At 48.2% G+C, this 27014-nt stretch overlaps 1 protein-coding gene across 1 annotated transcript in view; it reads left to right on the top strand.

Moving 5' to 3' along the window:
* Positions 1-27014, top strand: part of CHD1 (chromodomain helicase DNA binding protein 1) — a 2212767-nt gene that overhangs the window by 1459013 nt on the left and 726740 nt on the right. Inside the window, exon 25 of the mRNA XM_069625454.1 lies at positions 4117-4158. Coding sequence (XP_069481555.1) covers positions 4117-4158 — 42 coding nt within the window. The remainder of the gene's footprint in view (positions 1-4116; positions 4159-27014) is intronic.

Below are 27014 nucleotides of genomic sequence, written 5' to 3'. Positions count from 1 at the left end.
TGAGACGGCCCGGGCCCTTGGAGTACTGCAGCAACGGCGGACGCCCTTTCGGAGCGGCGGAGGCAAGGGCGCCTCCAAAGGTTCCGGCGGCGGTTTCGCTTCCTACCGTCAAGCGGCCCGCTCGTCGTCGCAAGAGGCCTACAGAGGACGAGGCAAGTCTGGCGGACCCCGCCGTCGTCGCCAAGGAGGCCAAGGCGGCAAGGCCGCGTCCAAGCAGGATTGAACCGGCCGTGGGGTCGGGCCCCCACCGAAGCACCCCGGTGGGAGGCCGGCTGGCGGGCTTCGTCAGCGTGTGGGAGTCCATCTCCACCGACCGTTGGGTGCTGGACGCCCTGGCCCGGGGCCACGCGCTCGAGTTTCAAAGAAGGTGCCCGCGCGTCCCCCCCGTGGCCAGGAAAGAACTTCACGTTCCTCAACTTCTCCTGGAGGTAAAGGCGATGCTCGGAAAGGGCGCCATCGAACTCGTCCCAAAGAGGCTTCGGGGCTCCGGAGTCTACTCGCGTTACTTCCTCGTGAAGAAGAAGACGGGAGGATGGCGCCCCATCCTGGACCTGCGACGCCTGAACAAGTTCATCAAGGCGCAGAAGTTCCGGATGGTCACCCTCCAGCACGTCCTGGGTCAGCTGGAGGAAGGAGACTTCCTATCGTCGTTGGATTTGGAGGATGCCTACTTCCACATTCCCATCCTAAAGGGGCACCGAAAATTCCTCAGATTCGTGGTCCAAGGGCGTCATTACCAGTTCAAAGCCCTTCCCTTCGGACTGCGGTCGGCACCCAGGGTTTTCACCAAGTGCCTCGCACCGGTGGCGGCGCAGCTGCGCCGCGAGGGGATTCACGTCTACCCCTACCTGGACGACTGGCTCATCCGCGCCAAGACGAGGGAGCTCGCCGTGGTCCACACGGCAAGGACCGTCCAACTCCTCACGGACCTGGGATTCTCCGTGAACTACGCCAAATCCCACCTGGTGCCCGCGCAAGTCGCACTGTTTCTGGGAGCGAGGCTCGACACAGTGTCCCTTCTGGCCTCCCCGTCACCATGTGCAGGCTCCGGATGCGCCCGTTGCAAGAGTTCCTGGATGCGCACTGGATCCAGACGACGGGCAGCTTCGAGGAAAGGATCAAGCTCGACGAGAGTTTCCGACGAGCGATACGGTGGTGGGGCACCCGCGCGCATCTGACGGCGGGCATGGACTTCCAGACCCCAGCCCACCAGGTGACTGTGACCACGGATGCCTCCCTAGAAGGGTGGGGAGCGCACACCGAAAATCTGCACGCAAGGGGACTCTGGCTCCCGACGGAGAAGTCCCTGCATATCAACGTCCTGGAGCTCCGTGCAGTGTTTTGGGCCCTCAGGTCCTTCCTTCCGTCCCTCAAGGGCAAGGTGGTGAGGATCTTCACCGACAACACCACCACCATGTTTTACATCAGGAAACAGGGCGGAACCAGGTCCCCAGCGCTGTCCAAGGAGGCGCAGGACCTGTGGCATTGGGCCGTCGCCCAAGGGATTCTTCTGGTGCCGTTTCATCTGGCAGGGATAAAAAACACCATCGCCGACTCACTCAGCAGGGAGCTGCGCTCGTGCCACGAGTGGGAACTACGGCAGGATCTGGTGGATCGCCTCTTCCGACGGTGGGGCACACCCCAGATCGACCTGTTCGCGACGGCGACGAACACCAAGTGCCGGAGGTTCGCCAGCAGGTTTCCCCAGACGAGGAGCATGGGCGATGCTTTCTCGTTCCCCTGGGAGGGCCTGTTCCTCTACGCGTTCCCTCCCTTGCCTCTGCTAATCCGGCTCGTCAACCAGCTCAAGAGGTCACGGTGCAGGATGATCCTCGTCGCACCTGCGTGGCCGAGGCAGATATGGTTCCCGGACCTTCTGGACTTGTCGGCGTCCCCGCCAATCAAGCTGCCGGCGGACGCGGATCTACTCTCCAGGGAAGGAGGCGCCATCCTCCACCACGACCCGAAGTCGCTGAACTTGCAGGCCTGGCTCCTGCAGCGCTAGAGTTTGGAGGATACGACATACCGGCCGATTGCAGAGAGGTTCTTGCAAAGGCCAGGGCGTCCTCGACTCTTAAATGCTACGGACACAAATGGAAGAGGTTTTCTGTCTGGTGCCACGCACAGAAGATTAACCCTCTACGGATTACGGCTCCCCAAGTGCTGCCGTACCTGCTGACGCTGGCCAAAGCTGGTCTGGCACACGCGTCCATCAAGATTCATCTTGCTGCGATCTCCCGATACACCAGAACCACGGGCCGGACGTCCTTGTGGTCTCATCGTCTGGTGAAAGAGTTCATGAAGGGACTGTTCAGATCGTTCCCGCCGGTGAAGGCTCCGGCCCCGGCGTGGGAGCTCAACGTGGTGCTGACCAAACTCATGGGACCTCCGTTCGAGCCTCTGCACTCGGCCCCGTTGAAGTTTCTATCGTGGAAAACAGCTTTTCTCGTGGCCATCACCTCCGCACGACGAGTGGGAGAGATCCAGGCCCTTTCCTGCAAGGCCCCGTACTTGACTTTCCACGACACGAGGGTAGTGCTCAGGACGCACCCCTCCTTCATGCCCAAGGTACCGTCGGACTTTCATCTCAACGAACCCTTGGTGTTACCTGTGTTCTTCCCGTCGCCTTCGTCGCCGGCTGAGAGGACTTTGCACTCGCTGGATGTAGCTAGAGCGCTGAAGTTCTACGTGGACCGCACGAAAGGTTTTCGGAAGACGTCACAACTCTTTGTGAACTTTGGACCTGTCAATCAGGGGAAGGCTCTCTCGAAGGCTTCCATCTCCAGATGGCTCTCCGGCTGTATCATGTACTGTCACCGGTTGGCAAACCGACCGCTGCCTGGCCGTCCGAGAGCCCATTCCACCAGAGCGATCGCAGCTACCACGGCGTTCCTATCTGGTGTGCCCCTGCTGGACATATGCAGGGCTGCTACGTGGAGGTCGACGCACACCTTCACGAAATTCTACTGCGTCGACCGGGATTCCAGGGAGGAGTCCAGGGTCGGCCAAGCAGTGCTGCGCAACCTGTTCGCCTGAGGTGAGCCTGGTGAGGAGGTAAGATGCTTAATGTTGAGTTGATGTGATGCTTAATGTTGAGCCTTTGCCACCTCCCGTGGTTGTGCATGTGTGTACTGCTATGTATTCTTTATTCATGAGCATGTGAATCCATGCCAGACCCCATGCTGGAGAAGGAACAAGTTACTTACCTGTAACTGTTGTTCTCCAGCATGGGTCTGGCATGGATTCACATGCGAACCCTCCCGCCTACCCCTCTGCGGCTCTTCACTTGGTCATACTGCCACTTCACGTGCTTCCAAATCTGAAGATGGCTGCCAGAGGCGGTGCTTAGGTAGAGGGCAGTCATTGGCTGTGGTCAGTATGACGCAGAGACCAGTGATTGGTTATTACTACGAAAGACAGATCAGAAACGAAACTGATACTGGTTTTTTCTTTACCGAGGATTCCCAGCCTGACGACGGGGAATATTCATGAGCATGTGAATCCATGCCAGACCCATGCTGGAGAACAACAGTTACAGGTAAGTAACTTGTTCCTTACATTACATTGAGATAGTAATTGGGCAGGGCTGCTTAACCCTAAGCGTACTCAGTTTCAAGGTAAAGTCAGCAGCCAGTGTTTACCAGACCATCCCACCACCCCAGACCATCCAATACATGTTGATATGGAGAGAGAGTTTAACCATGCCATGCTCAGCTTGGGAACAAGACGATGCCATGTGTGGGTTGGATATCGCTGTCGGCTGCCACAGCCCTTCCTCCTCCCGAGGTTGATGAAATGAGTATGAGATATGAAGCAGTATGATGATGATCCATATGTGGTGCTCTTTAAAACACTGAATTGTTATTATGATACTTCAATGTGGCAGTTCACTGGCCAAACACCGACTAATTGTTGCACTTGCATTGTCCCGAGCGTCCGTGCATTGTAAACATCATAGATTTGCCTGCTCTTGATAATTGATCCCTTGTATGTATAATGTATTGTAGGAATCTCGTTTGGTTAAATTAAGTAGAGCATTTTTAAAACTGTAATTTATTACATGACTTTAGCATATTTCATTTAATGTGACTTACATTGAATGTTCTCTCTCTTCAGATTCATCAAAAGTTATAAAAAATTTGGCAGTCCTCTTGAAAGGTAAACTTTCTTCTTTTGTTGTCCTATTTTCTTTTTATGTTTAAGTGCCACATGCAATCAACATGATACCTTTATCTGTAAAAATAAAATGTGTCCATAGAATGTATTTATCAATTGTTTCAATGTGTCTTGTTTTCCCAATTGAATAGAGATAATGAGCTTTTGTGTTGCAGCCTTCATGGCACTCAAGTTTGTGACGTGCATACAATAATTTCAGAGCTAAATCATTAGGACATCCGTAACATATTTGTGCATGCCAATGTTTTTTTTTTTTTTTTAAATAAACCTGTCAGAACACAGTTGGGTTTCTGTTTATTTTTTAAAAAGCAGTGTGTTTGGAGTATCACTGATATAACCTCTTATGTTATGTGGCAGAGGTACAAATACCCCCTGTCACAAACGGAAACATTTTGTAGAACGCTTCAGCTCATCCACTGATCTTTGTTGCTGCAGTTAAGAACACAATTAGTTTGATCCACATTGGATTTTCAACTAAGATTATTACTAGGCTATTGGTTTAAAAGTTAACGCAAGAGATGGATCTGCAGACACATTTATATGAGGCACATTTCTCACATATTTTTTTTATTTTCTTTAGGTATTATTTTTTATAGGCATTTGATGCAGAAACCAGAACATGATGGTCTAGTACATGTAACGTAGCACAATAGTTGGATTGTTTCATATTTACCTTGTATTAAACCTTTAAAATGTCAGGCACAACAAGATGTTCAATATTTTGGGATCCGGCCAGAATGAGTTTTCAAAGAAATTGTTAACCTTATGTATGTTAATGTGAGAGCTGGTCCAAATCCAGTATTCCCAAACTGTTTTGCATCTAAACACTGCAGTGAACAGCTCTGTTTTAAACACTTTCCGTACACACGCAGCTGAATTAATTCTTTAGATTTGGGTCTACAATATTCCAGAGTCTGTCATTGAACCCCAAGAATGTGGTCTCAATATTTGAACCGCTTGAATGATCACTGATGGAGCATATGTGCATTTTCTGATCAGATATTTCTGGCAAGGATGTAGTGTTGGGGTTTGTTTCTGAACATAGGCTGCTCCTTTTCTCAAGTAGAACTTGTGTACTCTACAAAGTGAAACAACGAAACCACAACCACACTGTGCTGAAAAGGGGCGCCACCAAGGGGTGGCCAGGGGGGGCCGTGACCACCCTTATAAAAATGCTGCCCCCCCCCCCATCGGCCACCCCACCAAAAACGAAAAAGCAAAAAAAAGCTTTTTTTTTGTCTCGCACTGAACTATGCATGGACAATAATAACATGCCCAGTTCAGTGCGAAAACAAAAACTATTTTTTTTTTTTTGCGGCCCAGCGAGGACTCTGACTGGAGTCAGAGAACCACGATAGTGGAGTTGCCCCCCACTGATTGCCTATGCTCAGTGGAGTTGACCCGGAAATAAAGTCAGCCTGAGCGCGTCATTTCTGCTTTTGCTCGCGCTTCCAGGCTGTGTTCACTACCAGGAGACCTGGACTGCAGAGCTGGGGGGATTGAGTGATTCCCAGGAAAGCGCCTCAGAGCTGAGGTATGTGGCACCAGGCATGGGTTTGGGAGGGCTAAACCTCCCCTCCACCCCCCCGACACTGGGCACAGAAACGAAGCAGCCAATGGCATTCTAGATTGTGTGGCAAGCAGTCTTTATTTCAACTGTTACGTGCTATTGATACCAAAACATTGCTTTACAGTAACTGATGTTGCATTTAGAGATAGTTTGCAGTCGGTGTGCAAGAGTCCATGCGTTCTCACCGAAGGGACCCTAGTAGGATAATGCAGTGTTTTGTTCAGGTGTTGCTTCTTTACAGATGAAACCATCTTCATTGTGGGTGGAAGCGGATTTCTTCTTTATGCAAACAGTCAACCAAGCCCTCAAACGGCATTGCCGCTGCGCGACTTTTAGCTCCGTTGACCGCCTGATTGCCGAGTGTGTTGGATGCCACATAACTGCAGGTCTCTATAGAGCTACTCGGCCTGTGGAATCTTGACAAACTGGTGTGCACGTGCTTGGCTGTCTCTACTTTTCCTGACTTTGCTTCAGATCAGAGAGGAGACTAATGGAATCCACCCCCGGCTTTGTTGGGGGCCCATGCTGGCTACATGGTTGGATCGGTTGCAAGAAGCAGCCAAAAGAAACCTCACTCCATCATTCATAGTTTAAAGTTGTGCATCAGCTACGATTTATTTACAACTCTAGCTGTAGTTATAACCCCCTCTCAACCTAAAGCGTCCCTGTATTTTGAAACCTGCTCGGTTTCCTTTTAAAACAAATAGGGCAGTACTTTTTTCTCTCCACACGCTGCATGTAAAGTCTAGCTCGCGATTTCCCATTCATTAACGTTGTGCCTCACAAAGGTACTATAATGCACGTTATTGAGATGGCCAACAACCTCACTCCTTCTCACGGCGCCTCTTATTTTCTTTCTCTACCTGCTTGTAAAACAGTTTGGAGCTCTTGACAAGTACAATTAATAGGCAACATCGCCCAGTTTAAAGTCCACTGGCTGACACTGAGGCGAAGCCGGCTACACTGGCTGTCGGCCTGCTATGACGGTTGACGGAAGGCGTTCACAATGGCCACTGACCAGACTTCTGCAGGTCCAACCATTTATCCATGCTGCAAGCCAATCCGACGATCAACCTGTGTTCCAGCCACTTTAAGCGATGCATTTCTACGCGTGTTCAAGAATAGACCACTAACCAAAAACCCTTGCCTGATCACTCTACTTCAGCTGACCCATGGTTTGTGTTGGCACTGAAATGGAACAGCTATTCAGTTGTTGCAGTTAAGTTTGGGTCCATGTTTGGTGTTTTATCAGGGCAGTTTTCTATCCCAGGGCGCAAGGTTTCTACAGTCATACTGTGAGTTTTCCCCAAAGCTCTCTTTTCTTGGCACTGATCAGGGGCGGCATTGCAAAACACCAAAGCATAATGGAGTTTGCACTAAACCTTACTTAGCTGTTGCTAACATGTTTTACTGGGAATGCATTAAAAAATTAAGCTGACGGATGCCGTCTTTACTCAAACATGCCAATCGAAAATCTACCAATTAGTAAAATTGACGTTGGCATCTGTCAGCTGTGCCACATCATTCCAATGTTCTCAAAATTACATTTCATTGTCAGCTTTAAGGTATGCTTATGGAAAGGGTGTGTTCTGTGTTTATTATATTGCAGGGGTATGAGGCTGACACCTGTCAGTTTTCCAGCAAATGCACCCATAGCTAGTCGGAGGACCCATCGTGTGTGCTTTAAAAGTAGGGCTGTTGTTGATTTGGACTCTTTTCCACATCTCTAGTAGTAGTGTGTGTCAATTGTGCAAGAGTTTTTTATGTGTGTCCGACTCTGTTTGCGGATCAGCAGCACTTGCTCACATACGTGGAGTGAACTCTAGCTCTTGATCTTTCTCACAGGTTAAGGTTTATGGAATCTTTACATTGGCATTAAACCCATATTTCTGGTTGTTGCATTAGATTTTGCCAAGTTTGTCGAGGGAGTGCTATTGCTTGCTGCCAATGCCATTTGTTTTTTTACATAGTTCTGGCCTATTGCATTCTCACAATGCTAATACATTGCTTGGACGAAACGGAGAATATACAAATTTTAGCATGGCTTTTTTTTGCAAATCTTGTGTGCTTTTCTTTGTGTTTTTATTTTTGTGTGCTTTTCTGAGATTTCTGCCACACAGGTCTGCTTGGCGACTTCCTGTGGCTGTGAGCATTTTTGCTTTAATAAGCCCAACATCGAAAACGCTCAGAATCACTATCCTTATGAGCACACACTTTGCATAAGTCATTACCAGTTAATTATAGAAAAAAGCAATTTAGAAATTAATCAGGATTTGAAGAAAAATTAACACGAACACCTTAAAACGTGCCCATACAAAACAAGGATGAGATGCGTCCAAATAAACCACAAAGTTTCACATGGTAGAATAATTTGAAAGCCTGACTGCTCATTAGCGCACACAGATCGTTATTGACCTTAGTTCAGCCAATCAGAATGTGAGTGCAGCCAATAACTACTGGTATTGACAGTATTCTAAACATTCTGTCTTCAAAAGCATAGAGGGAAACAACAATGCAATTCCTATGCACTATTTCTTTCAACAGGACACATCCTCTCATGGAGAGGACCTTTTTTCTTCTTTTCTGCAACATGTTATTTAAAGAGAGAGCTAGCACAAACCTGGGAAAACACTTTCACTTTTACACAACACCCCTATTACAGTACAAGCAACTGTGCAATTAAAGTGCTTAACTTGTGAAGACGTCCTTGTTATTCAAGCATTATAAAATAATTGAATTTACTAACTTAGTTTGTTTACTTTATTCACTTAAAGTAAAAATGTGTACTTCACCCGCAAAACTCTAAAAATGTAATTTGTTACTACCGTTGTGTACTAATAGTCTTATAGACCTTGGGAGGAGTCTTTATTGCTTTGGATGATGACCATTCTGGGGAATTAGTTGGGACTCATGACCCTTGGTTTCTACTTGGGCTATGCCTGGTGACCAGTATTTGTCCAGCCACAATGACCCCTTCCGCGGTCTAGAAGTCTATACTAGCTTCCCCACATCTTTGGTATAGGTCTTACGAACATGTAATTGACTAGCGCTCCCAGGCTACTCTTGGTGTACGCCATGTGGCAAAATATACAAACAATGTCATCTACTCTATTACACTGTACGTAACCATTAGATGGTATTGCATACATGCACATTATAGATTTATCCCACAGGAATGTATTGAACCTTGCAGGAAAACGTGATTTAAAAAAAAATGAATGTGATCCATTATTTGAAACTCTGCAAGCGTTGCTGCTTTTCAGAGTATTTATGCCAATTGAGTGCATGTATGCCCAGAAGGTTATTCACCTGTGTTATGAATCTCTAAATAGAACAACCTTTGATAGTTCAATTTCCACACCATGTGTTGTCACTAACCATTTAGGACTTGATGTTTGAAATCTGAATAAAAGAAGTCCAATAGAAGGTGTACTTGCCATGTTCTGTGTTAGGCAGAATCCTGTGCAGTTCTCTTGGGGAACACTGCAAAAAGATTAAGACTACAGGACTAAGCAGTAAACGCAATTGGTAGCAGTCTGTACCACCCGGATTTACCTGGTAGCTGTTGCTGAGCTGTCACACATCTCTCAAGAAGAGTTAGGCAGTATACAGAGGATACACAATAGGGCTAAAAACACAGTTGAGCAAGCAAACACTGACCAGAGCTTGTTATCAAAAGTATATAATTATTTATTTAACACACACTTTAGAAAATATACTAGCACTATTAATCAAAGCAAGTTCAAAACACAATCAGAAAAGTATACACACCTCCCTTAAGAATTATTAGACAAGTCTAAGTCAAAACACCACTTTTTGTCAAAACAGAGGTGAGAGTGTAACTTAGATGGCACTCCAATAATTAAAAGGGAGAGAAAAAGGCGGTCATAAAAATAAAACCGTTCCCAAAACAAGTTAAAGAAGGCAGAGTCTACTGTAGAGCCAAAGTTCATAGGCCAGGCCCACTTTAAATGGAGCAAGGTGAAATGTGCCCAAGATCACACAGTTGAGAAATGCATTCAAGTCTTTGTGAAAATGTTCAAAAGAGGTTGGGTTGATTCAGAAGGTAAAGTAAGAAGGTCTGGGGCCAATCCAGTTGGAAAGCAAAGGGTTTAAGGGTCACCTTTAGCAAACCGTAGAAAGGGAGGCCAGGTGGAACACAGTACCTTTAAAGTTGAGGAAGCTCCAGTGGTGGCAGTTGTTCCTGGCTGCGGGTGCAGGTCGTGGTTTCGACCAGGGGAAGAGAGGATCTCATCGAAGAGGAAACTTGGAGTCGTTGGACTGCCCAGGGAAGAGACCAGCCGCGGAGTTCGTTCGGTGGAAAAGGTGCGTTCCGGTTATTTGCGGTCACAGTGGTGCAGCTTGGCTATCCGGCCGCCGGGTGCGGTTGATCCCACCAGCTCAGAGGAAGAAGACTCATTCAGCAAAAGATATTCTCCTGTCGTCGGGAAAGTGGTCAGGTCGTTGCAGCAGGGCTCCACCAGTGGTGTCGTCATTGCAGATGGCTCAGCTTCTCCCCTCTTTGGATTTCTTGGGTCCTGTGGCGACTTCTGAAGTTCCAGTCCCAAAGGCCCTGCTTTTATGCAGAAAAAACCCAATTCAACAGCCTAGCTATCACTCATACATGTTAAGTGGTGAGCCGGGCAGAATATCCATACAGAACCTACCTCAAGTGAGCAACTAGTGCTGTTGAAAGTGCATCTGAGCAGTTTGTGCCATGTATGCAGACTTAAATTGTATGTCCTTTATATCATTATCATTGTCAGGAAAGTGAGAGGATCTTTGGGGAATCAACAGAACTTAATTTGTAACTATTTCGTCTTTGGTTTTTGGCCACAGTTTTCTTCCATGCGTGTACCAATCGGTCCCCCAAGCTTACTAGTTCTCTCCTCCATGGTGCGCTCCTTGTTTATTTATCTCCCTAGAAGAACTTGGTTGGACCCCAATAACTGGTGGATTTCTGTGATCCGGGAATAGGCTTCACCCGTGAGTTTGGTAGGGCTATGGGCTTTTTCAGCGAAGGTTATGTCTGAGTCAGTAGCATACTCCACACCATGTCGATGGGGGGCAAGTTCCCAATTTTCGCTTTAAAATTAGGATTTTGTGCCTTGTCCCTGCACAAGCTTGCATAATTGGGAGAGAAAGGGGCTGGGTGACATGGGGATGGTGAAGATGTAGCGATGCGGGCGGTAGGGGCAGGGGGTACTCCAGCGCATCCTTGAGGGATATTCGATGTAGTCCGTACAATGAAATGAAAGCAACAGTCAGTCACTGCAACCCCCCAGCCCAGCTTTCTCTCTCTCACGTCATAGTGCTTTTCCAGTGATAATCCTCTGTCACAGAGTGGCAAGATTGAAGTGTTCGGCAAAGTCCCATGCAGAGTCTGGCACTTAAACTCAAGGTGGGGAGGCCGCTCACCCCGGCTCTTCCTTAACACCCCTGCCGGAGCGCAACACCCCACTCCCTTAGACCCCCACAGGCTTTGTGCCTGGAGCAGGTCTTCAGCTGTTGGGGGGTGTAGCCTGGGATCCGTGAACGGTGGCCCTCCTGGGCCAAGGCAAAACCGAAAGTGAAGGAACACACCCCGCGCACTTAGGCCACCACAGGCTTCTTTAGATGAATGTGAATTTGAGTGCCATCAGTGAACAATTGAAACACCACCTGTTCAGGTTTTAGATGAACAAGTTGGTGCATGTAGATATTATATGAAAGTGGAGAGAGAAGGACACACTTGGATCCAGTCCAAACCTGTGGGCTTTAGTAGAGTAAGGAATGGGTCCATTAGTGGCCAGGGCCTGTCTTTCCCTTCTATCTGTGTTTTAGCAGTGTGGTTTGCTCTAATGTGTAATCTGTAGCTAAAACGTCAAAGGGTAGCTGATGGGGAGAATTCAAATTTCTGTGCTAATTCAACCTTAAAGACCCCCAGCTCTTTTGCTGGACTTTAAGAATTTTTCATTTTAAACCTGGAGTGAGTGAGACCTTGTTCGCACTCTCGCATGTGTGTTGACCTGATTTGAATTGTCTTTCCACTGTTTGAGTCTGGTACACTCCATAGGCATCTACCTTCCTCCACCATGGGGCCTGGCATGGATTCACAGGCTCATGAATATTCCCCATCGTCAGGCTGGGAATCCTCAGTAAAAGTAGAAATGAAATTGAAACCGTTTTTAAACTGTCTTTCTCCTATAAACCAATCACTGAGCTCTGGGTCATACTGCCCCCAGCCAATGACTGCCCTCTACCTAAGCCCCTCCTCTGGCAGCCATCTTCCGATTTTTACCGCGAGTTCAAGTGTTGAGCCCTCACGTTTTGCTCTTCGAACTTTTCTGTGTTTTTCGCTTTTTGCGATAGGAAATTATATTTTTCGCCACTGTGCTCCATTGTTCTTCCTTCCGATGAACGGGAACCCATTTTTCTCCATCTTTCATCGCCCCTCAAGGGCATACATCGCTGAGTGTCCTCCTTGTAAGCTTCCAGAAGTCTTCAGGCCTACTCTGCGCCGGATCATGTCAGAGGAGAAGGACGGAGCTTCCCTCTTCAAGCTGTGCACCAGCTGCAGTTTGCGGAATGTTTATTCAGATGACAAGCATTTCCAGTGCCTGTATTGTCTACACCCGATGCATAAAGATGATGATTGTGAGATTTACGGTGGCTTCACCAAGTGCACGATGAAGGATCAACCCTTCTGGTTTGCAGCGTGGCTCAAAACCAGGGCCTGTGCCACAGTTGATTCACAGGGGCAGGTCTCTTCCGGAACCAGCCAACCTGAGTGGGCTTCTAAGTCCTTTGTTGGTGCTCCATCTGTGGGGGCCCAATACGAGGCCAAGCATCGCAAGTCCGCTTCTGTCGGGGTCGCAGCTCCAGCGTGTCCCGCGACAGTCAGGGCCCATTCTTCGTCTCCATCGGCCTTGTTCTCCAGCCCCTGCTCCAGCTCTTCATCCAAGAGGAAGTCAGCTACCCCAGGGAAGCTGAGGGAAACGCTGGATAAGGCCAAACAGTGTAAGGTATCCAAACCACCCGTAAAGGAGAAGGCCAAGCAGGACAAGGGGTTTGAGCTGCCCATGAAGGAGGAAGCCAAGGTGGTCGATCTGCCTTGAAGGCCCAGGTGGTCCAGGCCAAATCATCATCCTCCTCGATCGAGATGGTGGTGGCCTCCCTTTCGAAGGCAAAAGGGGCTGACCCTGTGCAGTGTGCCCCGGCGGCAGTCATCTCTCCCCGGCCAGGAGAGATTCTTTGTTCAAGCCAATAGAAAAGACCCCGGAGAAGAGGATGCCGGACCTCAGCCCGAGACTGACCCCTCAGGACCAGAAGAAAGAGGGGTGGGGGAGATGAACTCCAGGACATTTCTTCGTCCGACGAGGATGAGATTCTTCTGTCCACACCATCCACAATGGTGACGGCGACGATGGAAACATTGAAGAGATGCCCGCTGGTGCCCCCTACGGATTTTTCACAAGATACCTTCTCGACACGCCACACGTTGGTGTCGGAGATTCATAGGCGATTGCAGACGGCTCCACCAGCTCCAGTGGCACCACCGGTGACCCCGTTGACACCGGAGCAGCCACCGGCGAAGAAGCAGAGGAGACGCCCTATGCCCCCATTACAACCGTCACTACCCCCCTCCCCAACCTCCAACGGGGACTGACACAGCGACGACGGATACGGGCGATGACGCAGGGCTTGGAGACCCTGCATTGCTGGCCCCGAGAGCTTATCCACCGGACAAAGTGGGATCTTTTCATTCCATGATTTCCTGGGCGTCCCAAGCTTTTTCAGCTCACCCCGTATGAGAAGAAGGTGGGCTTCCTGTAACAACGCCGGGAGGCAAAGAGGATGACTTTTCTGTCGGTAACGCTCCTGGAAGATGTCTGGGATGAGGGGCTGGCGTTGCTGAAGAACCCTGCTTCAGCTCCAGCAAAGAGACCGCCTTGAGAAAAAGTGCCGGAGTCGGCGCCCAAGTGCCTGCGGTCTAAACCATCACCGGACTCTGTGGTCTCGGCAGCTGCCAGGAAGAAGTCGACAAGTTCATAGTCTTCATCTGTACCCCCAGACAACGAGGGGAAGAAATTGGATTCCATGGGTAGAAAGGTAATCTACTCGCCGGCGACGCCTGTGAAAACGGCCAACGCCTTGGCGATCGTGGCCAGATATGACCGGGAGCTTTGGCATAAGATGGCTCCGCTCCTGGAGTTCCTCCCCGATGACGAGCAGGTCGAGGCTTTGGAGATCCTCCAGGAAGGCGAGGTGGTGTCGGAGCACGCCATCACGGTGGCACTGAACATTGTTTCCACCAGATGGGCAATAGTGTTTGCCTTTGCCGTCATAGCTGGCTCAAAGCCACCAACTTCAGGCAGGAGGTCCAGATGAGGGTCCTGGACTTGCGTTCGACAGGGACAACCTGTTCGGGAAGGCTGTTGATGAATCTCTCCATGCCATCAAGACCGACACTGAGACGGCCAGTGCGTGGGGTACCCTGCAGCAGCACCGGCCTTCCTTTCCTTCTTCAGAAGGGGGATGTCCAGCAGGACTTTGAAGGGTTTCGGCGGGGGCTCAACCTTTTACCGCCAACCCTCCTGATCTTTGACCCTGGAAGCCAACAGGGGTCGCTCCAAGGCCATCGGAGGTGGCCGCCGTTGTCATCGAGGTCCCCCTGGCGGCAAGATTGAACCGGCCAGGAAGTGGGGCCCCCACCCATTGTCATGGTCATCGGGCCAAGGAGACAGACCTTACAGGATGTCGCACACAGGGGGCCCGGATAGACACAGTCCTGGCCCTTTGGCGCCAGGCTCATAAAGAACAATATGCAAGACATTCATTTGGGTAAGAAATACTTGTATTATGGACATGGCACTTTCATTTCGGGTGCATAGTGAATTTAACATGGAACTTTCATCTTTGAAGCAGCCCCACGTGTACTCCTGGGTGGGCTACAGCTATTGGATTGCCTAGCATGTGCTGACTCACTAGGAGTGGCAGGCAAGCCAAGCCTAGTGGATGTGCCCACGATCACAGCTATAAAAGCTGCTCCGATCCCTGCGGCAGACGCTTCACGTTATTCTGCACTTCCATGCAGCGTAACGCTCACCGCCGCATGGGATTCAACTTACCTTTGGAAATCTTGTCTCCTGCCTCCATACTTACCACCTGGGGGTCTCCTGCTCTCACCTGTGCGCGTCTTCATCTTGGCACCACGGCTCACCTCCAAATCTTCCGGGACGCTGAAATCTTCATCTGGACACCACAGCACGATGCGCTCCATCCATGACCGCAGCACCTGCAAATAAAAGCAAAAGGCAAGGTTAGACAATAAACAGACATTACGTTTAAGGTCGTGCTACCACCGAACCTCGCGCTTTCCCTTAAACCATCACTCACCTGTTGTTGGACATTGCGGTTTCAGTCATCTTCCTCCCGGCTACGTTCTGCGCCTCCACAGCTGCTTTGGGCCGCATTTCCAGCTAATGGGAAGAAAACCGAAGAGAAAACATTATTCAGGAATTAACAGCAGCATTGAGAGCAATAATACCAAGACAGAAAACAGAAAGGGGAAAAGGCAAGATACATTGAGACACTTACCACCAACCAGGAGAAGCATAGTCGCAGCTGAACTGGACTATTACTTACCAGGGATCAGTGAAGGAACTCGATCCCATCAACAAGCGCCCCTGCCAGAAGTAGCAGGACGGAGAGCTCATCATCCATACTTACCAGGTGAGCCTTATGGGCCGGTACATGCCCACAGAAATGGCACCTTGGGTAGAAGGGTTTGAGAGGTACAACAGTCACCAATCAGCGCACTCACGTTTTCTCATATTCATGCAGGAGCAGTGCCACCAATTGTCACCGCCTACAGCTTATCCGCTGGGGGAGAGATCTGAAGGGGGTGATCTAATTTCTGGGAGGGCTGCAACTGTGCCCCAACGCTTCCGCAGAGACCAGATGTGCGTAACACCCATGCACCCTGGTAGGAGGCCGGCTGGTGAACTTCATCAGCGTATGGCAGACCATCTCAACCGATCGATGGGGGCTGGACACACTCACTCACAGACACACCTTAGAATTCCAACAAAAGTGTCAGCGAATACCACTTGTGGCACAGCAGGAAAATCACATCCCCCAGCTGCTGCTGCTGGAGGTTCGGGCCTTGTTACGAAAAGGGGCGATAGAGCTGGTTCCACGGCGACACTGGGGCTCCGGAGTCTACTCAAGGTACTTTCTCATAAGAAAGAAGACGGAGGGGCTGTAGGCCCATTCTCGACCTACGACTACTCACCAAGTACATAAAGACCCAGAAGTTCAGGATGGTCACTCTGCAGCACGTGCTCGGCCAGCTGGAGGAGGGGGACTTTCTGTCGTCGTTGCATCTAGAGGACGCATATTTACACGTCCCCATACACAAAGGACACCGCAAGTTTATGCGCTTCGCTGTTCAAGGGAAGCATTGAGTTGAAGGCTTTTCCTTTGGGGCGGAAGTCGGCAGCCAGAGTCTTCACCAAGTGCATGGCTTCGGTGGCTGCCCATCTACGACTACAAGGGATCCATGTGTACCTTTACCTGGACGACTGGCTCATCCGGGCCAGTTCAGAGGACAACGTCGTCGACCACACAGCAAAGACCGTCCGGCTGCTGACGGAATTGGGGTTCTCAGTGAATTATGCAAAGTCATGCTTGATTCCATCGCAGCGCGCACTGTTCCTGGTTCGACAGTGTCCTGCCTGGCGTCACCATCGGAGGAAAGGATATCAGCCATCTTTGGCAAAGTGCAACAGCTGTTGGCACTGAAGGTTGCCACAGTGAGGACTAGAAGTCTCTACTCGGCATGATGTCGTCATGGATATAACTGATTCGGCTCTGCAGGTAGTGGTTGCGCCCGCTGCAGGAATTCCTCGACGCCTGTTGGGTCCAGGTGTCCGGAGGCTTCCAGGACAGGATCACATTCGAGGAGGGGTTCCGTCAAGCGATAAGATGGTGGGGCATGCACTCCAATATCGCCAGAGGCATGGGTTGCCAGAGCCCCCCGTACCAAAAGACGGTCACGACAGACGCTTCCCTGGAAGGATGAGGAGCCCACACCGGATGTCTTCACACAAGAGGCCCATGGCTGCCGGAGGAGAAGATGCTATACATCAACGTACTGGAACTACGGGTGGTGTTTTGGGCCCCCAGGTGGTTTCTGCCATCCCTCAAGGGCAAGTGGTGACTGTCTTCATGGACAGTACCACCACCATGTTTGACATCCAGAAGCAGGGGGGCACTAGATCTCCAGCGCTCTCCAAAGAGGCACAGGACTTGTGGCACTGGACAGTCTCCCAGGGGATGTTCCTCATTCTGTTTCACCTGGTGGGAGTAAAGAACGCTGTCGCTGACTCTCTCAGAAGGGAACTGCGCTCTTGCCACAAGTGGGAGCTTCGGCAGGACCTAGTGGACAACCTTTTCCTCAAATGGGGCAGTCCCGAGATCAATCTGTTTGCGACGAACGCCAAGTGCCGGAGATTCGCTAGCAGGTTTCCCCAGCCAGGGAGCATGGGGGACGCATTCTCATTCCCTTGGGAAGGCAGGTTTCTGTATGCGTTTCCCCACCGGTGCCGTTACTACTTCGAGTCATTAGCCAACTCGGACTGTACCGATGCAGGATGATCCTCGTCGCACCAGTGTGGCCGAGGAAGATCTTGTACCCGGACCTTCTCAGCATGTCAGCCACCCCTCCAGTCAAGCTGCCAGTGATTGCGATTCTTCTTGCCAGGGAAGGCGGCGCAATTCTGCACCACGACCCGGGATCTCTGAACCTGATGGCCTGGCTCCTGCAGCCTTAGAGTTCAGTGGCTACGATCTTCCGGCGGACTGCAGGGAGGTACACGCCAAGCCCAGGGCATGATCTACTTTGAAATGCTACGGACACAAATGGAAGCGCTTTGCGACTTGGTGCCGGTCGCAGAAGATCAATCCTCTGAGGGTCACGGCCCCTCAAGTACTTCTGTATTTGTTGTCATTGGCTAAATCGGGGCTGGTGCTCTCCTCCATCAAGGTATATCTGGCGGCTATCTCTCGCCATACCAGCTCTCGGGACGATCTTTACTGTGGTTGCACTGTCTAGTTAAGTAATTCATCAAAGGACTGGTCTGTGTTTCCCGCCGGTGAAGGCCCTGGTGTGGGAACTCAACGTGGTGCTGACTAGGCTCATGGGGGCTGCATTCGAACCTATGCATTTAGCTCTGTTCAAATTTCTGTCATGGAAGACAGCTTTCCTTGTGGCCATCACCTCTGCAAGAAGAGCAGGTGAGATCCAGGCCCTGTCCTGCAAGCGGCCCTACTTGACTTTCCACAAGACGATGGTGGTACTGCAGGTGCATCCCTCGTTCATGCCCAAGGTACTGTTGGAATTTAATCTCAACGAGTCCTTGGTGTTACCTGTGTTTTTTCTGACTCCTTTGACGCCGGCTGAAAGCACTTTGCATTCGCTGTATGTGGCTAGAGCGCTCAAGTTTTGTGTGTCCCGCACAAAGAGTTTCCGGACAACCTCTCAACTTTTTGTGAACTTTGGTCCTGTGAACCATGGGAAGGCCCTGTCCAAGGCTTCTATTTCCAGGTGGCTCTCAGGCTGTATCACTCACTGTCACCGGTTGGCAAACTGACCGTTACCTGGCTTTCCGAGAGCCCATTCTACCAGAGCGATCGCTGCTACAACGATGTTCCTTTCTGGTGTGCCCTTCTGGACAACTGCAGGGCTGCTACATGGAGGTCGACTCACACCTTCACGAAATTCTGCTGCGTCGACACGGATTCCAGGGAGGAGTCCAGAGTCAGCTAAGCAGTTTAGCACAACCTGTTCGCCTGAAGGTGAGCTTGGTGAGGAGGTAAGAGATTACTTCTGTTGCGCCTTGCCACCTCCTGTGGTTGTGGATGTATGTACTTGTGGGATATATTGACCCACCCAACTGTATTTTACCACATCACCAAGCTGCCTGTCTGCAGAAAACAAAATGGCTGTGCTGGCTCCTGTGCGCACTAGGACATTAAAACTGTGTTTTTACAGCGACAAAAAAAATGGCTGCACGGTCCTGCCAAGCACACTTCAGACATGGTGGAACAAGGGGACACACTGAAGGAGCGTGCCAGTATGTTCTGAAAGAAAGAAATAGAAAAAGTAAGAAGGCAGCCCTGCTTTGCTGAAAACCCAAAATTCCCCTTCAAAATGAAACTTTCACCCTTTTAGAATGCCGCTTTGACGCTAATTGCATCTGTTCATTCTGAAACCACTGTGATTAATAAGGCCCTACCATGCCCAATATATTTCATTGTGCCTCAACAAAACCAGGCATAATTCCGGAATGACAGGCCCTGTCAAACCAACTCCGAGAGAAATAAACCAGGAACTCCACTTTCACTTGCACGGGAACACATATTTATTTCTTTCCAAAAGTATCCAAATCTCAGCAGTTCAAAGAGAGTCTAACTCTCTGAACCAGGTCAGTTTCAATATATCTGTGCTTCAGACAAAACTCCTGCTTTCAAGAAAATGACTGTCTGCAAAGACAGTGTAGGAATCTGATGGAGCTGCCAAACCGAATTAAAGAAAGAAATTATAACTTTTTACCACACATGTAAAAAATGGGCCTTTGCAAACCAAAGAAAAAAAAATGGCCGGTTTAAAAAGGAAATTGTTGAATGAAAGCCTGCCTTATTTAACAATGTAAAGGGGTTGTTGGTTATAACTCACACATGGGCTATTTTATTCCACAGGTTTGTTCAATTCAGGACCGAAAATTTGAAATTAAAGTTTTTAAAACACATGGGCTGAATTTGGAAGCTCCCAAAAATCAGTTATTCCAGATGGCAGAGCCCGAAACTTCTGCCTAAGGAAGGGAGCCACACCATAAACTCTCAGCAGATACGAACACATAAATGATCATTTCTAGGTTGGAAAGAATCTTGTCTAGGCCAACCCACGGACAGTGGGACTCCCAGGGCAACGAAGTCTGTAGGGGCAATAAAACCTGCAATCAAGCCGAGAAACCCCCACCTTGCTCTGAAGGAAATGACAGTTGGTAGCAGTGGAAGGAAGGAGAAAAAATGAACCAGTGACAAAGTACTGATATTTGTTTCCAAAGACTATTTCATAAAGAAACGTTAAAGACTTTTATCTCTGCAACAAAACATTGTAAAAATGTAGAATTTTCGCAGTGTAAAAGTGAATTTTTGGGCTTTATTTTAAGACTTGGTAGAATGCATTTGGGACAGAAATGGCAAAATATGGCGGATTCCAAGAAAAGTATCCATGCTGCAAATGCGAATTTTTGTACATACATTCTTTATGATAATCCACACCTATGTATAAAGTTATAGAATTTTGAGTAGTATAAATCCCATTGAAAAGCACTGAACACTGGTAGAAGGGCGAAACAAAGTCTCAGACTGTAGGATTGGACCGAAATGTGCTGCACAAAATATGGAACCTGTCTATATAATTTATTGAGATTTCAATTGTATAAATATATGTTTGTGGCAAAAGTAACTGTGGGAGGTTTTTGGACATTGTAAAACTCACACCATAAATCTGACATCATTTTCCTGAAATCCAACTAGCTGAGAGCGAGGCGGAGACTATCACCCTTGTCCAATCCTGTTAGAGGCGTGTTTAGTTAAGCCTGCCCCAGTCATATACTATGATGATGTCACATTGCATTATTAATAAGAGTCCCTGACAAGACTCTATATATATATATATATATACACACACACTCACACTCTTCCTGATTTTCCTGCACCGGCGTCCTGTTCCATCCCTCCAGATCCCAACCACAAGGCCAAAGCATTGCTGACCATACTCCAGGGCCCACTGCAAAACCCAAGCATTGCTGATCCTGCTGCAGCAAGGCTGAAATTCTGAAAGCCCACTAACGTTCCCAAATCACCAAAGGGGAAAGCTGTGGTGTTTTTGGGAAGCATCCTGATACCACTAATTGCATGCATACTGCAAACCTGCCATCCAGCTGATCTTTAGTATCCAGTGACCAGAAGTGCCTGTCCAGTGCCACCCGGTGACCAGAACTGCCCAGCTGTATGCCAGGCAGGCTGCCGTGTAGTAACCAGAACCGCTGACCGTCCAAAATCAAAAACTAAAAAGTGGACACTGAGTATTTCGCCAACCCATAGAAACACATAGCATATCTTGCCTTTGTCCTTGTCCCACTCTGAGTCATCCTATCCTTACCTTAATAACTTGTAAAACTGTAAGAATCATTCTTGCAACCCTGCCCTGGATTTCTAGTGCTAGCGCCATCTCTTTAGTGATTTTGTCTTGTGTAATCCTAAGCCCTTAGTCTTATTTAGAGTGATCGGACTGGTTCCGCCAGGGTTGGCCGATGGGTTGATAGGGGTGAACTTGCGAATCAACCCTGGAGCTTACTGTGTCCCTCCCTTGTGGCCTAGCCTGAATACTCTAGTGTAGAGTGAAACTGTTCTTGTCACAACTGATTACCTTTCCTTTTTCACCGCTCCATTTTACTCAAAGCACATCTTTTTATATCTTGCATAACTCATTCAATTTACCAGCTAGAGACTTAATTTCACTTCCACATTGTACCTGTGATCTATAGCTACACCCCAACTAAAGAAAACGCACTCCAAATCAGTGTATTTCACCCGTTTTTTTATTAGAATCCGTTTGGTTAATTTTAGGTGGGAATGGAAATAATGCAACTTTCACACGTCATTTTGCTGCAATCGGTTTTAAACTTTACACTCATTTTTTGAACTGTATGCTTTTGGTAATCCATTCTTTGTGAGCGTTTGTGTCTTTGCATTGTTGCTTTAGTGAGGAATTATAGTTGCTTCCAGGTTTTTCACACTCATTAATTATTTATTTGTCCATTTGTGTCATTTTATAACATTGCAAGGGGTTTGAAATCAGTTTTTCTCTTATTTGGGGAGGGAAGGTCAGATTTGGATTCCGATTCTTGCCCATTATTCCTGATTACCTGATGCTGTTTATCCACTCAGAATTGATTATTTGTGGTTTGAGGGAACATTGCAAGGGGAAATTCTAACTTGGGTGCTATCTTTCCTAAATCAAAAAGTGTTCCTTTTCCGCTGTGCTGTGTATCTGTTTCACTAGTAGGTTAAATCTAGTGCATTTGTTCCCTTTCTCATTGTAATTATCATCCTATTGGTGATTGCTTCCCCATATTTAAAAGTGTATGATTTCTTTTGAGTTTTAAGATAAATAAATATTGTATTTTACCAACCAGCCTGGTTCATGGTCCATTGCGACACGGGTTATTTGAAAAGAGTGTGTGATATGAGTGGTGTACGATCTCAATATTGAATCAATATAAAGAGATGAGCATTTCGGTAGTGCGCTGCATACTAGGACTAGACCAAGGTGTGTGTCGCCTGATTGAAATCCCTAACATACTGCTATGTATTCTTTATTCATGAGCATGTGAATCCATGCCAGACCCCATACTGGAGGAGGAACAAGTTACTTACCTGTAACTGTTGTTCTCCAGCACGGGTCTGGCATGGATTCACATGCGAACCTGCCCCTCTGCGACTCTTCTCTTGGTCCTACTGCCACTTTACGTGCTACCAAATCTGAAGATGGCTGCCTGAGGAGGGGCTTAGATAGAGGGCAGTCATTGGCTGGGGGCTGTATGACCCAGAGCTCAGTGATTGGTTTATAAGACCAAGACAGTTTAGAAACGACGACAGGGAATATTCATGAGCATGTGAATCCATGCCAGACCCATGCTGGAGAACAACAGTTTCAGGTAAGTAACTTGTTCCTTTTGTATGGTGATGTACAGCACCTTCAGTGCAGTGTCACAGAGAAATCCTTAGATTTCTCATAAGGTTTAAATACCTTTTCGTGTGTGAACTACAGTTCCCAAGAATAGTAAAGTGAACTTGACTTTACTTACCTTTTTCTTTTTGTGGGTCCAGCACACCCCATTTTATATGGAATGCTGGGGGTTATCTAGTAGCCCCTTATCCTACATTCTCATGTAACATTTTCTATGTTACCCTTACTTCTTTAAATGACTGGTGGCAGTGGTTTAACTTTCCTACCATTGTGCTTTTCTACCGCAGGCTGAATCCTCAGCTGCAGCATATCACCCATGGGTGGCCATTTCATCAAAATAGCTCTCGTCGTCTTTTTCACCATTTTCTGTTTGTGAGATCTTTATTGGGTTTTACTCTGTGCATTGAACCAGGTTTGTGCCCTTTGTTCGTTTTGCCTTTGGCAGGCTTCAGCCCTGAAGCTCGCCTCTTTCGCCAGTGTTTCTGGAAAGGCAGGATGTGAGGGAGGTTCCCGAAACTCCCCTGTTCTTTGTCTCTAGGAGTGCCTGAATGCAACCTGTCCTGATTCGCTGGCTGGCTGTCCTTTTTTGGACAGCCCACCCTGTTGTGTGATTGACAGCCTAGGCTGTGCATGAATGGGAGAAACCTGCTTGAAAGGCAAGAGTTTTGGGACTAGAGGCAGAGTCGACCACTGGGACAAATACCCGACGAAGAAACCGTAAACAAAGCTTGCTGCATCCTCTGGCACCTTTGAAAAGCCCAGTGAAGCTCTGCTGCTGTGCTGAAACTCCTTTTTCGATTAGAGAGAAGCTCCGCAAGGGACGACTTCTTCCCTTGGGTTAGTGGGACCAACTTGTCACAGATCCTTATGGGCTGAAAGTGGATTGTGATGCTCCATCATATGGTCTGAACACAACCTATTGTGCTCGAATACTGAATTTGGTAGAACACATCTCAGTGGCACCAAAAGACCCACAGTCTTAAAGCGGAAACAGTTTTTAGCAGAGAAGGGAATGTCATTTTACATTGTTGAAAAGTTGGATGGCAGCATCTAGGACACAGAAATTAACCTACACCAGGAAGAAATGGTTGACAGTTTTACCAGGTAGGGGATATCAACAAGTTTCACAAAATCTCAAGCTATGTAGAAACAATGACTTCAAGAGATTATGCCTAATCTCAATCAGTATGTGAAAATGTGGGGTCTAGAAAGGTGACCTAAGCGAATTACAAGTGATTTAATGAATGTGCCCTATTAAGATTCTGCATTTAACACCGAAACCTCAGGAATATAATATTGACAAACTAGAATGGTCCTCTGAAGAAGAGGGAAATTGAGGGCTTACTGTGTAGTGGACACCCCTGAAGAGAAAAAACATGACGACCAGGCGAAGTAATCTGTCCTAAAAAAGCAATAGGTGGAAGATTAAGAGGACTTCCTAGTGGAGACACAAACTACTCCACAGACACAGTCATGCATTATGTGACAAGGCCAGCGTATGGACCTTATCAAGAGGGGGTAGAGACCCCTCCCAGCAGAGGATGGGGGGACCTTCAAGTGGGGAAACTAGAGCAAGCCATCTCCCTGAGGGTCAAGGTGGTAGCACTAATTGACCCATTAGCTACTTGTTCCCTTAATGCCTGTATCCTATGGCGCAGTACAACTTTCTCTCACATCATGCTTCAAAAAGGATACTCGCCAGTCTATCTCTACTTGTTTCAGGCACACCAGACCAGATTGCAATCCAGGGTGCTCAGGTTGCCCCGGTACAGTAGATTTACCTTCGAGACACCGGGAATAGGGCCCTTAGAAACTAATGGACACTGGAAACGAACATGGACAATTGCCTTTCCATGCCCCATTGAAGCTCCGTTCCGGACTCTCACAGAGAAAGTGGGAGGGACTTGGACACATTTTCAAGACTACCTCACCCATGCACATACACACTTGTGGAAGGGAAGATGGGAAACAATTGGCATGGAAAAGCTGGCCAATCAGGACTGAGGCAGGGAGCTTTAAGCAGGGGACAGGAAACTGGAAGCTTGGGTTGTCGGGTGAGGTCAGACGAGAAGGAGGCAGACCAAGAGACCAACAGGAGGAAGTTGTGGAGTGTGCAGGCTATTGTTTGAAAAGGTGAGGCTAGGGACTAGTGAGGGTCAGGGCACTGTAGTTGGAGTGTGTTTGTTTGTCTGGTGATTGAGTAATGTAAGTCACTGTAGGTAGTGTTGGGAGGGAAAGTAAGAGTGGTGGGAGGAGGGTAGTGTGGAGCAGGGAGTAGTAGTAGCACATGTGTAGAACTGTGAGGAGTCTAGAAGGAGGAGGAAGTAGTGAAGTGCTGTGGGAGTAGTGGTGACTGAGGGTTTTTCCTAAAGTCCCACTATGCTATGTTATGATAAGGCATTTATAATGCACCTCTACTCAAGTGTTTCAAGTGATTTTTAGTTCCCCAACTCTTATTATGTCTATCCTACTCTGAGACCTTGGTAGAGTGGCAGAGCAGTCGGGCCTCTTTTAAGAGGAAGATGAGAGCTGTAGGTAAGTACACTGAACCAAGTTAATAAAGCACATCAAAGAAACACTTAAACATACATTCATATTAAAATATAGATGTATTATGTATACACACACACAAGTCAATGTTGAATACTTGGCACAATAAACCAACACACATAGGTATACTTTACTATACTTTGAAAAGGCCACTTCTTAGTTGGTAGTTGCTGAACGCGCACAATTGTTATAGGAGTTTGACAGGTCTGCCATAATATCGGTAATAACGCGCACCAACAAAGTAATACGGTAATTGTATTTAGTTAGCATTCACTTATAATATGGTGATTTTTGGGAAGGAACACAGTTGGTTAGTGTTAACCTAGCAGAGCTTCAGGCTCTAGGTGTCATTTCCCTGCACACCACGTCTTTTAAACTCCAAAATGCAATCCTAGCTAAAAGGCAGTTCGGAGAGGCTTAAAGTTTTGAAAAGCAGCAGAAGTCAAAGTTCCTGTGGATACTTTCTAGTCTCTAGGAAAGAAGATACAAGAAGACTTGGGCAATGTTGGAGATCCTGTTGTAGGACTTGCTAAAGGGACACAAGCAGCGGCTTAAGTCGGAGGCCCTGAAAATCTCTAAGTGCACTCCAACGCTCTGGAGCGATTTTCTGGAATAAGGTAAGCAACACCTTTTTCCCCACAGTACCTTACGTTTGAAGAAAAAGTTTGTGCTGGATGCACTGTGATGTTGCAGCTCTGGACCGGATCTTCGGATTCCTTGGTCTGATGACGAAAGGCAGGCCAATAGACAGGATCTCTCAATGGCAGTCTCAAGGGCAGACCTCTGGCACAGCTTTCATTAACTTCTCACTGTGGTTTTGGAGCCTTTTTTTGCAGCACCAACAAAGGACGTGATTTGCCCGGTCAATCTTCTTCAGTTCCTGCAGTCCCACACTCTGATTAGGGGTCCTAGTCGAGTTGGATTGGGTCTCTGGAGTGTCCTTGAGGGCTCAAAGACCTGGACGGATTCGGCCTATTCACGAAGATGCACTTGAGAAGGGAGGCAGGTCTCCTGGTATTGGGGTGTCGCAGCTCTGGAAACTCAAAGGGCCTCGGGAGATCGCTCAAATCAAAGTTAATCTTAGGACTGGGTTGTTCCCACCAGTCAAAGGGATGCAGTTGTCCTCTAAGGAGTTACTCTTTCGCACCGAAAAAGGGGTCAGGACTGCAGTGTTCCCTTCAGTGTTGCAAAGGGTCTGCAGCGTATTTGGTAGTCTTCTTCGGTTACTTCATCTTCCAGTGGTCGACTTGCTTTTCACTCCAGGATCCTCACCGTTTATACAGTTCCAGCACTCACTTCTCTGCAATGTTCCTCAGCAGTTTACAGAAAGGGGCGTTTGGCTTTCCAATCAGGACAGCCAGACCCCCAGTGGGAGCTGGTCCCATTCAGGCACACTGGCAGACAAAGGACAGGAAGGTGGAAAACTCCTCCCCCACTTCCTGCCTGCCCAGACACTTTGGAGCCTAGGCGCGGACACCCAAGGGTTTTTCTGCCAAAGGCAAAACAGACAGGCCTCCCACTCCCAGAATGGTAGAAGGGCTACCAAAGAACAACCACATTAGTAATGGTGAAAAAAGAAAGGAGGCCCCTAGTTGGTACTTTATTGCCCCTATTGTACACTACCGAGGGTATATCCATAGTGATAGAGGATTGGTGGAAGGAGTAAGAGGAGGGTCGTGGGACAGGGAAAGATGTACATAGGTGAAAGTAAACTAGCTTGAGTCGAACTGAGCAAGTGAAAGGCACAATCCTAAATCCTCCCTGAAATCACTTACCCTAGAGTAGGGTAGCTAGTCCGTTGGGGAGTTTAGATAGCCTGCACTTTGGGAACCATTGGGATCCAAAGTCTACTATTGGATAGTAGGGGGTTTACAATCGTTAGCACTAACGTGGGGTTACGGACGCCTGGGTTGG

This window comes from Ambystoma mexicanum, chromosome 6p, assembly GCF_040938575.1.
Source record: "Ambystoma mexicanum isolate Mex_15411 chromosome 6p, UKY_AmexF1_1, whole genome shotgun sequence".
In the NCBI taxonomy this organism is placed as follows: Eukaryota; Metazoa; Chordata; class Amphibia; order Caudata; family Ambystomatidae; genus Ambystoma; species Ambystoma mexicanum.
This window is presented reverse-complemented; position numbering and strand designations above follow the sequence as displayed.